This window comes from Mustela lutreola, chromosome 1 (assembly GCF_030435805.1).
Source record: "Mustela lutreola isolate mMusLut2 chromosome 1, mMusLut2.pri, whole genome shotgun sequence".
In the NCBI taxonomy this organism is placed as follows: Eukaryota; Metazoa; Chordata; class Mammalia; order Carnivora; family Mustelidae; genus Mustela; species Mustela lutreola.
In genome coordinates this window covers 88,638,262-88,657,086 of record NC_081290.1, presented here as the reverse complement: position 1 = coordinate 88,657,086, position 18,825 = coordinate 88,638,262, and the positions used below count along the sequence as shown (strand labels likewise).

The window sequence follows — 18,825 nt, the reverse complement described above, 5'->3', positions numbered from 1 at the left end:
GGCATCAAATATCCCTTCCTTCCTGTTTCAGTAATCTGTCCTCTTTTGGTTGCTTCCTCTCTCACAGGTCAAAAACCACAGACCTGTATCTCCAACAGTTCTTTGTAACTACACTTCTAACCAGGAAAAACTGAGCAAATTATGTTATTTCAGCCCTGCTATTTTATTGTGCCATCTGGTTTTGCTAAGTCATCTGCCAGCATCTATTCAGAGGGACTGGGATTTCATTAAAGGCCTGTCCTTATGCAGGTAGCAGAATGTATTTGTAGTCAGGCTCGTGTGAAAAGGCTCCTACAAAAACAGATGTCCATTTGTGACTAGATATGCCTGACTTTGAATGACCAGATGCACTTTGCCCAAACTTGGAAATGATTTAGCGTCATTCACAAATCAACTATGAGTACCAACATATCTTTTTAAAGGGTGTTTAGCAATACAAAAATCTAAGTATCACTCACTATCTTCTAAAAAACAGAATAAAAAATAACAATGAACCTGTTAGGAAGTACTCATGAAGTGTTTCTTTGTTTATTTGGTTGGGTTTTTTTTTTTGCAAACTTGTAGAAGTAAAGAAAACAGCGCCAGTCCCCACCAGGTGAAGGGTTCATTTTTTTAATCAAGTTCTAGTTAATGATCCTGATGTCCTAATGATTCTTAGCAACTCTAGGCTATTCCTCAAGTTATTTGGCTATTTATTAATAACACATCTACTAGGAAGTGAATAGGTTTCTATTTATTGGTATATAGTTTCCCATTAGCGCTTCTAATTAAAAAATAATAAGAATAAAGTTAAAAAATAAAACCTCATCTCCCAAGGTAGGCAGTAGATATGCAATTTCCCCCAAATCCCCACTTTTGCCCCTGTGTGCAACTGCCCTCTGAGAAGTCTGGTGAGAACCGCTCCAGTGACAGCTGTGCCACTGGGTGCAAAGGGTCTTGTGCTGATAGAAGGGGAAAAAATGAGTTTACAAATATTAGATTTCCAGTACTCAACTGAATTTATTTCAATAATACAAACTGGGAGGATTTGGGAGATTTAACGTACTACAAAGAAGATGCTATCTTTTCTCACTTAATGAGTTCAATATGAAAAAAGCATGTTTTATCTTATACGTGTCTTTCCATTCAATAGTAAAAATCCCAGGTCCTAGAGCTCACTCACTGGTCATTGCTAGTTGCTAGGTCTATATCAGATCTCCTTTCCATACTCAAGAGCCTGCCACTCCTCCGAAGTTCTGATTTTTGATTAATACAGTCATTATTTTAACTTGCGATAAAATACGATCAAGACTGAAAACGCTGGGGGCTTGGTGACAACTTTCTAGGGTTCTTGTTGAGAACTCTGCTAAATTTCCACTTCTACCCTTTACTCTACTGGATCATCTTCCTCCTGCTTTACCCCTCCTCCTGGTTAAAAATTCTCATCTCCTCTGAGTTCCTACTATGTCATTCATTTATTTATTCATTCACTCTTCAAAATGTTGTACACTCTTACTGTGAGCCAGGCACTGTGTTAGGTATCTGATAGAATAAGGTGAAAATGGAAGCATCAGTATGCATAAAGTGATACGCCTTTCCTCTTCTTGGGTGCACAGTAAAGCTCTCAATAAAAAATGGGAAAAAAAAAAAAAGTGGAGAGGCACCTGGGTGGCTCAGTGGGTTAAAAACCCAACTCTTGATTTAGGCTCAGGTCATGATCTTGGGATCATAATAGGATCCAGCCCCACATTGGGCTCCACACTTTGCAGGGAGTCTGCTTGAAAGTCTCTCCCCCACATCAGCACCTGCCCGATCCCTGCCCTAGGCTCACTCACTTGCTTGCTTTCTCTCAAATAAATAAATAAATCTTTAAAAAAATGGGGACAGTCTCCTTATGCTTGCCAAGATAAATAACCAACATTTAAAACAGTACTAGTTTGAATGTTGGTCTGAAAGTCTTGCTGTTTAGAGGGTCTGTATTTGTGAGAAGTTGGACAGATGCAAATAAAAAGCCCTCCTGTGCCTCCAGCTAGGCTCAGCTGAGGCTGGAAAACAGTGCCTTTGGAGAAATCCACAGGTGGAAGAGACAGTGTCATCCATCAGATTACCACCTGGGAAGCCAACATGCCTCCCCCCCACCCCCTTTTAATAGGCTGAGGGCTTCTGCAAGATAGAAAATCACCATGAAGTTGAGAGACAGGTGACATGGGTCCATATAGAATTGATGGACAAATTCCACTTTGGTGAGTGTCCAGCCTTTCTTTCTTAGGTTTTAACTCTTGAGGACAGAAATATTAATGTTGCAGCTGGCTCCCTCTTCTTGTTCCTCTTCCAGATAATCTTCAAATCTGAAGCTGTGCTTTATGGCATTAATTGAACTGTACATATAGGTTGCACAGCCCTTAAAGATGTGATAGCTGTCAGTGCTTTTCATATGGCATTATGTAATGATCAATCTTTGACCCACTGTGACTTGCACAATGTAGTGCAAACACTTAATGTATGTTAAATAGTAGCCCAAATTGTGGTGTTTGCATTTTACTTGTAACACTTGAAAATCTGGCTTAACAACTATATTTCCTATACTGTTAATTCTACTCTTCTTAAGTAATACACCAGCATATGTTATCTATTCATTCCTTTCAATTCATAGGAAGAAAGCACAAATGGATATTTTCTTCCAATAACTTAAAATCCTAATTCAAGCACACAAGGAACCCTAAAAAATAAAATAAAATAAAATAAAATAAAATAAAATAAAATAAAATAAAATAAATGCAATAGTAACAAGTGAGGGGAAAAAGTTAATCCCCCTGGGAGATGAGTTCTGTTCTTTTCAAGGACTTCAAAATAGGGCAGTGACCTTTCTCTCTTAAAATTGTTTACTTCCTAAAAAGTCTCCTAGGCTGCCACACCAGTCATAGCCAGTCGGTTAAAATTTGTATGCTGCATCCTAACTTCAGTGGACCAGCAAATTGAAATTGTTACAAAAATAATGCCCTTATCTGAAGTTTTCTGATTTAAAAGGAGAATGCTTGACACACAAGAAAATCTCAATCTTTCAATGGAACAAAACTACTGTAGCACAGAGAAGAAACATTTTTTTTCCCTGCCAAATGACTACCAGATTGTAAACTGAACTGCTAATCAAGACAGGTTAATGGAAAACAATGAGATAATTTTCAACTTAAAAAAACATTCATGTTACACTGTCTTATCATCAAATCAGCCCTTTCAAGAAATATCTTCATGGGACTACTGTTGTACAAAAACATGGTAGGAACACTCTGTTTTTGTTTTTAATGACATGGTTGGAGGCACAGTTCATACCATTTAAAATACTGCTATGAATAAAAGCTGCATCATTCAACTTCTATTTAAAGCTCTTTGAGTTATGAAATATATGGAAAACTTACATTGTATAAGTTTGTGGGATTTCGAACCGAGTGCAAAGTGTTCTGTTCTTTTTTGGTGCCAGGCAGGAAGCGGGCCAAGAGTCTGCCCAGTGTGAGACTCAGGATGGCACCAGCCAGTACATGCACTCTACCCAAGGTCTCTGTTGCCCACTCTCATTGCATTGTTCAATTTTGGGAATTAGGGAAAGCACACCTTCTTCATACACAATAGGTAACTGTATGTGCATATATTACCGCATGTCTCTTTTCTAGATATTTCTATAGTTTAATCTCACCATGGAGAAAGTAAGAGAATGAAGAGGAAGAACCCAGGAAATCTCTCCCCTTTCTCAATAGCTCAGTTTTCCACATTCGATGGTCCAGCAGCTTCTAGTGTCTTTTACATTTGTCAAGGACTTTCTAAGAATGGACAGAGCTTACTGGGAGCAGTTATTTCTATGCGGGAGAAGGGACTGATGTTCATCCTCAAGTTGCACAGAAGACAGAGGCATGGGCAGAATTAAAACTCAGAGCTTTTGGGAGGAAGTAAATAATCTATTATTCTAACTGGAAAATAACTGATATTTTTGCCTTAAAGTTAATCTTCTGTACTCTTTCAAAAAATCAAATTTCATCTTTCACTCTATTCCATTCTTTTTTTTTAGTTAAATTTTTTTCCATTTTATTTTATTTCTTCTCAGTGTTTCAAAATTCATTGTTTATTCCATTCTTTTTTGTAGAATAACATGGGTAACTCTACAAATAGTAATAATATTTACTCTCTTTCCAGTTTTATTATTTATCTTAGAGGCACCCCAGATATGATTGTGGGATGGATAATTGATAACATCCACTCCCTGCCAGAGAACACATTACTGTTTGCTCCTCATCAGTAGCGTAAGATTGCCCATTTCACCAGCAGCATTGAGAATACCTTTTATTCTTTAAAACTTTGAGACAGGAAATATTATTTGTATATTAGGATGCATTTATTTTAGTACCAGAGGGTTTGAAAATTTTAAATATGTTTGCTAGTCATTTGAATTTTCTGTGAGTTGCTCATTCAAGCCCTCTGCTTATTTTTCTGCAAAGCTCTAGAAATTTATCTTAAAAATTTATTTAAGCTTTTTGGACATTAAGAATATCAATCTTTTGTGTGTTAGAATTGAAGACTTATACCTTTTTCACATTGCCCTTTACTTTTTTTGTTTATGATCTTTCTGTGTTCAGAAGTTTTAAATTGTAGGTTGTCAGATTGTTTACCTTTTTGTTATTTCTTTGACTACTTTTGTATTAGAAAGTTCTTTCTCACATAAACAGAAACTCATGTTCATGTTCAGATCACCTGGGTGGCTCAGTCAGCTGGGCACCTGACTCTTGATTTCAGTTCAGGTCATGATCTCAGGGTCATGAGATCAAGCCCCACACAGGGCTCCATGCTGGGTGTGGAGCTTGCTTAGGGTTTTCTCTCCCGCTCTCTCTGACCCTCCCCCACATGTGCACATTGGTGTACACTCTCTCTCTCTTTCTCTCACTGTCTTAAAAAAATGTTCCGATCTCTCCTCTTCAGGTCTTTCATATTTTCTTTTTTTTTTTTTTTAATTTTTTATTCTTTATTTTTAAAGATTTTTATTTATTTATTTGACAGAGAGAAGTCACAAGTAGATGGAGAGGCAGGCAAAGAGAAGAGAGAGGGAAGCAGGCTCCCTGCTGAGCAGAGAGCCCTATGTGGGACTCGATCCCAGGACCCTGAGATCATGACCTGAGCCGAAGGCAGCGGCTTAACCCACTGAGCCACCCAGGCGCCCAGGTCTTTCATATTTTCATTTTCTTGACTAACTGCCACTGAGCTCTGTAAGGCCTGGGTAGAACTCATGGTGTGATTCCTAGGGAAGACCAGAGTTCTAGGGACTGTAAGGTCAGAGAGAAGCTAGTAGTCTCAGAACCAGAGCAGGGGTACTCTTGGGCACGTGGCAGAAGAGACTTCCTGAATCTCTTGTGGGAAACAGCTTACCATTACACAAAACAGGTTTCCTTGGTGGAATTATGAATTGATTTGAATAAATATAAGTTTATTATGTTATCAGGAAGAAAAAAATTCTATTACATATATTTTGAAACCCCAATGCCTCACATGTGGCCTGTTCCTCGAGCCCTCCAATTGGGGAACCCTGAGTCACACGCCCTGAGTCCACCTGCCACTCAGGCGGAAACGGTGCCTTTCAGAGCTGCAGACTACCTTTCAGAATACCTCAGTGTCACAGTGGGTAGGGTTCACGTACCACTGTAACCCAAGAAGTGGTTTTGCTTCAGGACTGGAAATGAGATGAAGGAAAAAGGAAGCATCAGAAGGGATGGGGTATCTTTCCTCCTTGCTAGATGGAGACACATGAATGTTGTGAAGAATGAAGGAAGTCTTTTGGGCTTTTTTGGGCATGCTAGAATAAAGTTTTTATATATACCGAGTGAAACTTCCAAATCAAATACTTGAACTAATACTCCTTTTATAACATAAAACAAACAAACCCACAAACACCTGCAAAACCCTAAATCTCCTTTCAGTTTCAAATATATTATTTTGTTGTTTCCTGGCAGTTATTTGACTGATAGCAAATTTATTATTAATGACGCTTCATATGTTGTAAAGTATACATCGATTTATTGAAGATTAACATGCCAGGAAGACATTCACTGTCTCAAGACAGTTTGGTTAACAGAAGTACATCTATAGATGAACTGTCTCTGTTAATATGACACTTTCAAAGTAATGATAAAGAACCAGTGACAACTGAAATCAATCCTCTCCTCTCAGGCACTAAAGGAAAGAGGTGTGTATTGCAAGATCTGTGAATAAATGGCCAGACAGATTTCTAAAAATGGTTTAATATTAATCTTATTCAAAATTATCTTTTTTCATTTAATATAGAAAACCTCAACTAGTAAGAATGCTCTAGAGAAAGAAAGAACTGTAAGATTTCACTCATATGTGCAATTTAAGAAACAAAACAAGTGAATGGGGGGGGGGGGAGAGGCAAACCAGGAAACAGCCTCTTAACTACAGAGAACACAGCGATGGTTACCATTGGGGAGGAAGGTGACAGGATGGATGAAACAGGTGATGGGGATTAAGGAGGGCACTTACAATGAGCACCAGGTGTTGTATGGAAGTGCTGAATCACTATATTGTACACCTGAAACTAACGTTACACTATATGTTAACTGGAATTAAAAAATAAAAACTTAAATTAAAAAAAAAAAAAAGAATCCTCTGCTTGACTTATTTCGCTAAGCATGATACGCTCTAGTTCCATATGATCTCCCTGATATGAGGAAGTGGTGATGCAACATGGGGGCTTAAGTGGGTAGGAGAAGTATCAATGAAACAAGATGGGATTGGGAGGGAGACAAACCATAAGTGACTCTTAATCTCACAAAACAAACTGAGGGTTACTGTGGGGAGGGGGTTTGAGAGAAGGGGGTGGGATTATGGACATTGGGGAGGGTATGTGCTTTGGTGAGTGCTGTGAAGTGTGTAAACCTGGTGATTCACAGACCTGTACCCCTGGGGACTAAAAATATGTTTATAAAAAATAAAAAATTTAAAAAAAAAAAGAATCCTCTGAAAGGAAGGCAATTGAGCCCATTTACTTTTAAATGGCAACTCCTTGAAAAGTCATTTCACATCAGTATTTACTAGGAATCTTCACATTTCCCCCATCTTATTAAATTGATGGGAGATCTGTCATTAATAGTTGACTAAAACCTTGTGAACACTGTATGTGAAAGTTCTCTGGATTGTGGTAGAATCTGTGTGTGTGTGTGTGCGTGTACACACGTGCACGCATACAAGGAGAGAAGAGGAAAGAGAGGAAGTTTCCCTCACGCTCACTTGCTGGTAGGGTGCCCACACTTTCCTCCGTTCCACACATCAGCGGCATATGCACAGGCTTCCATTCTGGCTCTGGTTCCGAGTAAGGTTTCCGGAGGCACAACTTACATAGCCTCGTTCGTTCATCTCTAATAATTCTGTGAGTCTCCTCAGATCCCTTACTAAATTCCTTTCTGCCTAAAATGACTGTAGTCTACTACTGAGGACAGAACCCAACACAATGAACATGAAATCTGTGTTTGATGACGAAAAGCTGAACTTGTTTAAGAGTCATCATTCTGAGAACGAATTTTCATAATGTAGAAATGTTACCAGCTAATACATGTTGAATAGTCCCCATGCACTAGACCTGTGCTAATTACTTTATATGCATTAGCTCTTATAATCTTATAAACTACTGAAAAAGCAGTTGCTTTTGTGGTACCTACGTCATTAACTGAGCAGACTGAGGCTTGGCCTGGCTGGGTGACTTGCCCATGGCCACCCAGGGAATAGGTGGTTAACTGAGGATTTGAACCCCTGCAGGCTGGCTCCCTGCCCTCTTAAGCACCATGCAGGGAGGAGAGAAAATTCAGCTATGCAGAGATTAACCAGTTCTTGAAACTAGATCTAGTCCTGAAAACAGCTTACTTCTTGGTGATTTGTCAGTTTCTCTTAGAGGATAAAAAAATATTGGTTATATAACATATAAATGCTGCTAAGTTATAGATAACTGAGATTTTTATTAAAGTAAAACATCATAACTACAATTTTCATGATTTACAAGCCCTGTACAAGCAGCAAATATATACACTTAACTGTTTACCTGCAATAAACAGAGTAAAAAAGTAATCATAAATTTTATTTCTGGTATCCACGTCTCTGGACTTAGACACATTATTTAAGCTTGGCAAAACTTGGTTTCCTTGTAGATTAGAAATGCCATCATCTATTTCACCTATTTTATAGGTTAAATGGATAATGACATAGGCTAGTCACAAGGATTAACATGACAGCTGTAGCAGTGACTTACAAAAATGTATACAAGTAACATTTTATTATTTTTAATTGCATTGTAAATGAGCAGTCCACAAAGTTCTTTTGTGTATCTTAATCCACTGTAATTGTATTATCTGAGGTAGGAGAGATTATCCTCCATTCACATGAGGAAATTGAAGTTTAAAGAAGTTTTATGACTTATCCAAGGTCTCACAGCAGACAAAAAGTAGACAGGATTACAGAAGCTAGATATCTGACTCACAATTTTACCATATTTTACTTAACGTCCTTCATGACAAAAAAAAAATCTTTTATCAATAACATCTTTATAATTTAAAACATTTTCTCAGGATTATAGCATCGTTGATATTACATGTTTATTCCAAGATGGTGTTGGATAAAAGCAGACCACTCACCTTTTTCACTTCATACTTAATAGCAAGCTTGACACGACTCAGGGAAGCTTTATGCCTGTGTAGCTCTAGAGGCTCTGTGGATTCAAGATCTCCATTCAGAATAGCTTCTACTTCTTCTGAGTCCCGGCAAAGATCCAACACACCCACCACAAAGTCTTTGCATTGCATGGAGAGTTTCCGATAGTCATTCTAAGAACAAGAGTTTTAAAGTTTAATTCAAGGAGTTTGCTTTAATTCAATGGAAAGTGTTTAAAGTTTTGGTGAATTACAAAAAGGGGTCCCTTCTTTTGGTTGGAAGCTACTGTTCCTACATGGACGCAAGGCTTGCTGAGTTAGACACAAGTGGGATTTGCCCCCAGTCCCGATCTCAGCCAGTATCTTCTGCAATGCACCCACTTTGAAAATGGTATGCACATTTGTTCCTGGTTTGTATTAAGAGATGTTGGCTAAATGCTAATAGGCACAGACCCAAGGACCAAAAAGAGCTGCATCTCTCATATAAACAATAGTTTCCTTAGAGCCAAAAGAAAACCATTTCTGTAGTGCAAATTGGTTTAAATGGTAATTTTTCTGAAGTGGTGATCTGACATAGAAGACTGACTACACATGAAAATAACTTGTTCAGTTTCTGTTCTCCATTGCCTTGTTGGTGACATAGCTTCTCAAGGTGTAGTCCTACAATCAGCAGCTTCAACAGCACCTGGGCTTGTATTAGAAATGTATTCTCAGATCCCATCTCCGTTGTTCTGACCTAGAAACTGAAGAGAGGGCTCAGTAATCTGTAAACACACTCTCCATGTGTTTATGATACACACTTATGTTTAAGAACGACTGGTTTCTAGTGAATGAAAAGGGATGGACAGGCACCAACAGAGAGAGGAGGTATTTTTCCTTGTTTGTCTGAAGGTTATCATGTCCTGCAGAACTGGAAGGAAAGAAATGTCTGATTATATGTAATTGAATTCTCAGGGGTTGCAGAATATCAATACCTGAGAGAAAATTTCCAGGCCACTGGAACTAACACCTTGCTAAAAATAATCTGTGAATCTTTAATTTCATTAGCATATTTATATAGTGCCATGGACTGGGATAAGGAAGTCACTTGGCAGCCTTCCCTGTTACCTTCTGAATGGAGTTCTATTTCTAGCCCTTTGGTTCCAGTCAAAGTATCAATGACCATCTGTTGGGAAAGTATCTTACTTTCAGAAATCCCAGTTCTACTACGGCTTTCACTAAGATTTTTAAGAAAGTTAACTGGATGATGGTCTGATTTGGCACACTTCAAGAAAACACAGTTCCCCATTTCAATATGGCCTGAGATACTGTACATGTCTAATAACCAAGTAATACCCAGCACAGAAGAATTTCCAGGCTTCCAGAAATCCTACTTAAAACAAAAACATGAAGAATTTTAATTTTTTATTTCTTTATTTTTTTAAAAAGATTTTTATTTATTTGACAGACAGAGATCACAAGTAGGCAGAGAGGCAGGCAGAGAGAGAGGAAGGGAAGCAGGCTCTCTGCTGAGCAGAGAGCCCAATGCAGGGCTTGATCCTAGGACCCTGGGACCATGACCCAAGCCGAAGGCAGAGGCCTTAACCCACTGAGCCACCCAGGCAGCCCTAATTTTTTTCTTTAAATAAATAACTGACTTGATGGCAAAAATCACGTCACTGACTAAACTAAAGAAAAAAGACTGTTTAAAGCTACACAGTCTAGAAGCGTTTCCATTTCAGATATCAGAAATTCAGATATGGAACAGTTACAGTTAATCCTTCTCCCCTCATAAGAGAATAGATAAAATGAATAAAAACCTCAATCTTTGGTTTCCATTCAAGCTGGTACCATGCAACTGATAAAATTAATAAAATGTTCAGCCTCTGGTTTCTATGCAGAATGTCAGTTAAATATCCATCTGCCTTCCATTCCTGAAAGACTAATGAAATATTTTATTATAGCATCCAGAAGAAGTATTAAATTCATGTCTGTTTCCATATAAAGCTCCCCTTTTAATGCAGTTTTTTTAGATGAAATTTCCTCATGGTACTCCTCAGTTCAGACTGTTCTATAAGATTTGGTACAATATAGGATGGCCATTTCTCCATTGATCAGAAAAAAAGAGAGACTATTTCAATGCTTGAAGAAAATGGTAGCCACCTCTGCAGTAACACCTGAAAAATAACTCATTGTTTCAAGAAATCATAATCAGTAAATTGTCTTAAAGAAAGCTGTGTGGTTTGTTCACATCCACGGAAATATCAATCAAGAAACAAAAACTGGCAGTCACACGAATTGCAAAAACAACACTTTGTCTTCGTAACACCATAAGCGTTTCCAGCAGAAAGAAGTCTGTTGCCCAAGTGCAGAAAATAATCAGTGCTGGAGATAACGGCAATTTTTTTTCTTGAGGTCATGGGATGCCACTTTATCAATATATGTGGAGCTCCCAGGGAAAGAGGGATGGAGACAGCTAGAGAACCTTTTCTCAGTGGCAAAAGGAACTACCTGAAGTCTGCATTGCAGGATGATACTAGCTCTACCACAAGGTTCAGCTGTATCTTATTTCATGACTTGGACCATTTGTCTGGTCTGCATTTTCTAGTAATTTTCTCTTAATTGAGTTTTGCTTAATCATCTTCATTGTGAAACTCTTCTAATACCATGGCTGTCCATGAAGTTACCACAAGGACCTGCTACCTTCCCTATAGAGCAGGAACTCAAAGTCCTGAAGACCTGCTCAAGCCAGGGGATGATGCCTCGTCCTTGTCACAACCTGTCTACAGGTTTTAGCAGATTTATTTTAATGCTTATGGTTTAATCATCATTCTAATCCCTTTTTATCTGTAAGAGAAAAATTGAAATTCAGCTCTAAGGAGGCTTGGTTCGGTCAGATCCTTTCCCTGATAACAAAAGTGGCAGGAGAGTATAGTGGTTAAAAGCACAAATCTAAAGCTAGACTTTCTAGGTTCAAACACTGCTTCTACCATCTATTAGCTGTCTGATCCTGTGGCATTTACTTAGCCTCTCTGATGAGAATATGCCTATACAATATTGCTGCTATGAGGTTTATATGCTATGGCATGATTCGTACACAACAAATACTATAGAATTACCTCAGCGTTATCAGACACAGTGCGTTAGATGGAATATCTAGACCCAGGACCCAAGATGCCTAAATCTAGGCTTAGCAGATTGGGTCCTTGGCTAATAGGCTTTGTGGTCTCAGTTGTAAAATAAGAGGTCTGTACAGCCAGAGGACTCCTAGAATATCTTCCTACTTTATAAAGTGCCATCTTGCTTTTGGATTATATTTCTTTAACTTTTCCTCACAGCTCTACTGTGATGTAAGTTAAAAATTGCTTTTCTAATTTAAAGATAGGAAACTGAGACACAGGGGAGGTAAATGCCTTCTTATTTTTTTTTTTTAAAAAGGGGGGGCATCATTGACTCAGAATTGAGAAACTTCACTTTGCATTCTCACAGTTTAATAAATGACTAGCTTTCTTACCACTGACATTTGGAGGATTAGACCTGGAGTCCATCCTGCCCAATATTCTGTTTCTCAGAATAGCTTCAGATATCATTTGCACATCCAAACTATTTCTTTAATAACCTGTCACCAGCCTGTCCTCCATTAACTTATCTAAATCTATACCCTAGAATGTTCAACCTTTGGGGGTAATGACCTTCACATGTTTTTGCCATTCCTCAAGGAACTCTGAAAACTACACACTGCCTGAGAACCTTCTTGGATGCAGCTAAGGGATGGCAATTTGAGGCATGAGATGCTAATCTTTCAGGCCATTGATAAGATGAAACAGGTACAGGTGTCTAAAAAGGGGAAAAAAAAATCACTTCCTTTCCACTAGGGACATCTTATTTTTTCATTTCAAGGCTGGTATTTTGAGTGCATCCCCTCTATGGAAATAATATAGTGAACACATGGAATAGGGCAAATTAGGTGACCTGTTTATCTCAGAAATGAGCTTCACTTCCACTGCCCTTTTCAAGCTCAGAGTCTCTGGGTCTGTGCTGTGAAATCACTATTTTCTCAGTCTGTCTACAGCCCTGATGGATGGACAGGAGCATAGGACAAGAGGGCAAAGAGATGAAAGGAATAATAAGGACAGGCGAGAATAGGGAAGAATAGAAACATTTAGTCAGGAGAGAGAGACTTGTCCTTAGAGACTGTAACTGCTGGAGAACCATCTGCGTCCCAGCTCAGAGAGGGTCATGCTACACAAGTGCTTTCCGTATAGTTCAGAAAAAGGAACTGAGAGATTTAGATGACTTTTGCATATCCCTAGATACTTGGGAGCTTTCTGGACTCTTTCTTAAATTCGGTTATGTTTTCTCTCTTTGCCTCTTGTAATATTTTCCCACATTTCAAAGGTTATCAGAGATGACTCTTCAAGTCAGGGTAAAGGAGGTTCTAAGTAATATCAATCCAGATTTAGCCAGCTTCAGGGGAAAACTGTGAATAACAAATTTTTAAAACTATCGCTTCACTGAGATGACTTCTCTGGGCAGAATTGCAAACATCATCATCTTTTATAAATTATTAAAGCATAATATTAGAAAATATTCCCTTTTGTAGACTCTTATAGATTTTTAATATATTATTAAGCAAATGCAAAAAAAAGGGCTTGAGTGACATTAGAAATAGTGGCAAATAAATTCAGAATTATATTACTAGGTCAAAACAGTGATATTTAGAACTTTTTTTACTTCAATGCTTTTCTATTCTCTCTGAACAGAATTTGAAGTTTTCAATTTGCTCAGAGACAACTCAGAGCAACGGCTTAAAAATAAATAAATAAATAATTCATTTTGAGTCCAAGAAAATACATCTTTTCAAATATCACATGATGATTCTCTTCAACGAGAGTAAATAAAAGGTGATATTTATTTTTTCTTTGTATTTTTCCACATTTTTACAATAAATATGTGTAGCTCTTACATCAGAAAAAAATTTAATATAATAACCAAGTTATGCTAAGTCCAGATCTCTATCAGAACAAAATGAAGGTTGATGAATATCTAGGTGATCTGGTGTGTAGGGAAAGGGAAACAAAAAACGTGCAAAACTTTCCTGCCATTTTTTTCATGATTTTGGTTTTTTAAAAATTTTTTAAGATTTATATAATTTTTAAAGATTTTATTTATTTATTTGACAGACAGATCACAAGTAGGCAGAGAGGCAGGTAGAGAGGAGGAAGCAGGCTCCCTGCTGAACAGAAATGCAGGGCTCAATCCCAAGATCCTGGGATCATGACCCAAGCTGAAAGGAGAGGCTTTAACTCACTGAGCCACCCAGGCACCCCATGATTTTGTTTTTAAAAAGACCATTTTTCTAGAGCAGGTTTAGGTTCAAAATAAAATTAAGAGGAAGGTACATAGAGTTTCCATATATGCCCTGCCCCAAAACGTGTACATCTTCCATCATTGACCTCTCTCACCAGAGTGGTACATTTCTTACAACTGATGGGCCTTCACTGACACATCATAATCATTCAAAGTCCATAGTTCACATTAGGGATCTCTCTTGGTGTAAATTCTGTGGGTTCAGATAAATGTATAACATGTACCCATCATTATAATGTCATAGAGTATTTTGAGTGCCCTAAAAATCTTCTGTGCTCCACTGATTTATCCCCCACCCCCATTCACTCCTAGCAATACTGATCTTGTTAATTTCTCCATAGTTTTGCCTTTTCCAGAATGTCAAATAGTTGGAATCATATAGTATGTAGCCTTTTCAGATTGGGTTGTTTCACTTAGTCATATGCATGTAAGGTTCCTCCATGTCTTTTCATGGCTTAGTAGCTCATTTCATTGTTTCATACCATTTTTTTGCAACCCCTTAACCTGAATTATATTGCTAGTTGCATTTGCGCAAATCTCACTTAAGTATGAAAAACTGTAATAAGATCTGAAAGACAGAATAATCACTCTTTCTGTGATCTGACACCACAACACTAAAAAGCAGATTAACTCAGTATCCAGAAAATAATTTAAGGAATTGATGTCTACAATAATCTTCTTAGGTGGACAACAGGAGACAAGAACCTACTGAAAAAACAGTCTGATTTTCACCAGAACCATGAAATCTCCTTTTGCCCCAGATTTAATAGGTAGAACCAACCAAAATACATACGAGGATGTAGCAACTGAATAAAAGATAAAAATGTTCCATCATTCGTGTATAAATTTTATTTAAAAAATACTACTACTTGTGGACTAGAAATGATGTTCAGGGAAAAAAAGTTCATTTATTTTAAAAAAAATCCATTAAAACAAAACAATTTGCTATCCTTGTATTTCTGTGTTGACCCAGTGTCTATGACTCACCACTCTGAATATAATTTGTGGATTTCAGGGAGAAGCATTTTTGTCATATTAATAAAATGACTTTAATTGTATTTCATGTTAGTCTTTTGACTTTCTATTTAAAGGGCTATAGAGATGTTTGGGCCAATAAACACCTCGTGCAAAACTAAATACCCTTCTGTGTTGTGTGCCACCATACCACTAACTACAGAAGAGGAAGAAGAATTTGGGAGGCAAAAAGTCACACCTAATCCCTCCTTTAAACAAAAGGGGTGGGGATGCAAGGGGCGGTCTTGCATTCTACTTAATGCTCATCCACACAGAACAGCCCCATAACTATAGCTCTCTGATTCAGTATACACCCAAGCCCAAAGCGAATTTATCACAGCACCATGCCGAGAGGGGGAAATCATCGAATCATTTCTGAACGACATTTCCAATCCCTCAATATTTTGAATCCGCTGGGCAAAACTGATTCCAGAGCAAACTTTGGAAGGCACCAGGCGGCGGCAGAAAAGCGAATGAACGTGCAAGGTAGCCGGGGTGGAGCGCGGAGCTTACCTTGAACTCCTTCTCTATGTTGGCTAGCTTGGCCAGCTCGTTGCTGAGCTCCAGGGCGGTGAGCACCGGGTCCTCGCTAGACAAGGACAGGTACGCGGGGCTTGCCAGCCCCTTGTAGGCATTGATCCTTGAGCGTGAGTGGCTGAAAGAGTCGTGCCTCTGCTTCTCCATGCAGTCTCCGCACTTGCAGAAATAGTCGTGCGGCCGCTCGATCCTGGCGCCCTTCATCAGCAGCATGTGTACCACCTCGTACTTCTGGCAGTGCGCCGCCAGGATGATGGGCGTGATGTCGGGCGAGAAGCGCGTGCCGTCCTCGTCGTAGGCGTAGAAGTCGTCGTCCTGGAGCTCCTGCTCACAGGGACTCAGGGTCAAGCGCTTGCTGGCCGCGAAGCCGGGGTGGTTCAGGATGGCTTCCACGATGCGCACGTAGCCCTTGCTGATGGCAAGCAGCAGGGCGTCGCCGATTCGCGCCAGGTTCTCCTTCTTGAGCAGCAGCTCCGTCACCTCCAGGTGCTCGTTGCCCACAGCCAGCTGCAGCGCGTTCTGGCCCATGTAGTCCACGCAGTTGACGTTCAGCGTCTTGGACTCCTCCAGCATCTTGCGCACCACAGGGATGTTGCCATACTCCGCAGCGTCCAGAAAGCGCTCCTCCTCGGCGGTAAGGCTCGTGCCCCGGTCATTGAACATGAAAGCCGGGCCCCGGACTGCCTGGCGCCGGCCCTTTTCCCGCATCACCGTCTTGCGCCTCAGAGATGGGCTTCCCTCCATGGACCTAATCAGCAGCAATGAAAAACAACTGTAGACTGTTAGGGCGTATTGCTTCCTCCCACAGATCCAGACCTTTCTAAGTAGGCAACACCTACAGCCGACCTGCGGGCCCGCGGGCAGCTGGTTAGTTGCTAAACAAGGCACCTGAAATTAACACCTGTACCTAATATGGACTGCTTGGGCCCAGAGAGAAGCCTATAGCCTATCAGAACGAGGGTTCCTGTTCAAAAGAAAATGGCATTTGGAAGAAATAATAATATAAACAATGTCCAGACATCCATGCTTCCCTTGTGGCTCTGGTAAAGATGGAACTCACTGGACCTCATATAAATAACCATACTAGTCTTAAAAGTCTTGAAAATATGGGGCGCCTGGGTGGCTCAGTGGGTTAAAGCCTCTGCCTTCGGCTCGGGTCGTGATCCCAGGGTCCTGGGATCGAGCCCCACATCGGGCTCTCTGCTCAGCGGGGAGCCTGCTTCCCTTCCTCTCTCTCTGCCTGCTTCTCTGCCTACTTGTGATCTGTCTGTCAAAAAAAAAAAAAAAAGTCTTGAAAATAGAGGTCTGGCAGGTCCTTGGCACCAAAGCACTAGGATTTGAGGCTAAAGAAAGCAAATTTTTCAGGAATTAGGACAGAAGAATCCTCTCAAGTCATTGCACATTTTTAACTAAGTAAAATAATTGATGGGGGCAGGGGTGGGGAGCCTAGGATTTAGGCCAAGGATCTTTCAGGATCTTACCTTTGTTATCATTTTCTCTTAAGGGTATCTTGCCTCTGCCCCCATATCCCCCCCAAAAAAAAAAACCTAACTTACTTTATTGAAACTAACTGTGACTTTGTAATGAGTTGTTTAATTACCAATATTATATAATTGCCTCTTTGAAGTAAAAGGATATAGTATGATTTATTTTAAAAATCACTACTTATTGGGGCACCTGGGTGGCTCAGTCAGCTAAGCCTCTGACTCTCGATTTTAGGTTAGGTCATGACTTCAGGGTTGTGAGATCAAGCCCGAAGCCCCACATCCAGCTTCACACTAGGCAAGGAGTCTGCTTAAGATTCTCTCTCTCTCCCTTTCTCTCTCCCTTACCCTCTGCCCCTACCCAACCCCCCCATCTCTCTTAAAAAAATAAAATCACTACTATTATTTTATGAATAAAGCAACTGGATATTAATTGTAATATCCAGAACAATTTATCTAATATCTACCACATTCATTGAGATTTTTCTGCATTATGAAAGTGATGTCATTAAACTGATGTGTACAGTGATTCAGGTTCACATTTTAATTTCTGTGATGGTGAGTAAATTCACTTCTTTGGACTTCTTTACCCCAGATGTAAAATGGAAATTTACAAAGTGCTCCAGAGTTTCCTCATTAGCACATGAACAAAAAGCTTTTTTAGAAGTTCTGAGTCTCTGAAAAATGATGCTAAATAAACAACATAATTTTTAACACTGTGATTACTTTTTTCAACATTGTGATTACTTTTACTATTTAAATGGCTGTTATTATAAATACAAATCTGCATCCTTACCCTTAGCCAGTTCTAACATTCTTGCTGACTGAAATGCTCAAGATAAGCTCCTTTAAAATATCTTTAATTTTTGTTTTCTGTGTGAGTTGCAACCAAAAATACCAGATAAAGCTCTTTTTACATTACTGAATTTTTTTTTTTTTGAAGCAAATAATAGTGGCAAGTTAAAAGTGAATGGCTAAGGGAGAAAAATGCTTTCTTTCTGTAATATATATTCCAGAAATACTTTCCACCATTGATAAAACAATATTCACAGAGTCAGGGTGAAAACTAGCTAAAGGGGACACTCTTCTTCTCCCTGGGGGTCTGGGAGCAGAAGAAATCAGAGACAGTTACCAGCCCCCGCTCTATTCTCACCTCTGTTTACCTCAAATCAAGAGAGGAGTGCAGAAGGCTTCCCGCATATGGAGACCAAGGGAATGTGGCCAGGCAAACCTAGGTCTTCAGAGGTGATAACCAAAGAGTTCCAGAGAGGCATGTTAACTCCAAGGACAAAAGTGCTAGCCTTGCACCCCATTCTAGCTGCTCAACTAGTGTCAGTTGGTCAACTTTTTAAAATTAAATAAATATGGCATTTATATACATACATCTTTATATGTGTACATAAATATGCACATACATACCTATGCATTTCCAGAAAGCAACACAAGAGGCTTTTAATTATAGTTATACCTGGGCTCTAAGAAGTAGAACTTAGGAGCCATAGGAGAAGGGAGATTTTTGCTCTTCACTTATACCCTTTTGCACATTTTGAATACTCTTAACCGCAGTTTGAATATTTCTATTAAAAATAAAATGCATCATAGGTGCCTGGGTGGTTCGGTGGGTTAAGCATCTGCCTTCAGCTCAGGTAATGATCTCAGGGTCCTGGGATTGAGCTCACACTGGGCTCCCTGCTTAGTGGGGAGCCTACTTCTCCCTATGCCTGCCGTTCCCCCCTGTTTGTGCATGCTTTCACTCTCATATAAATAAA

General features: G+C 39.3%; 1 protein-coding gene across 6 annotated transcripts in view; it reads right to left on the bottom strand.

Annotated features, from left to right (window-relative positions):
* TRPC3 (transient receptor potential cation channel subfamily C member 3) overlaps positions 1-18,825 on the bottom strand; it is a 76,216-nt gene that overhangs the window by 39,828 nt on the left and 17,563 nt on the right. For all 6 annotated transcript variants that reach the window (XM_059169058.1, XM_059169067.1, XM_059169075.1 and 3 more), the window contains exons 2-3: positions 15,549-16,320; positions 8,658-8,846 (exon numbers count right to left, since the gene is read on the bottom strand). In XM_059169058.1, coding sequence (XP_059025041.1) covers positions 8,658-8,846; positions 15,549-16,320 — 961 coding nt within the window. The remainder of the gene's footprint in view (positions 1-8,657; positions 8,847-15,548; positions 16,321-18,825) is intronic.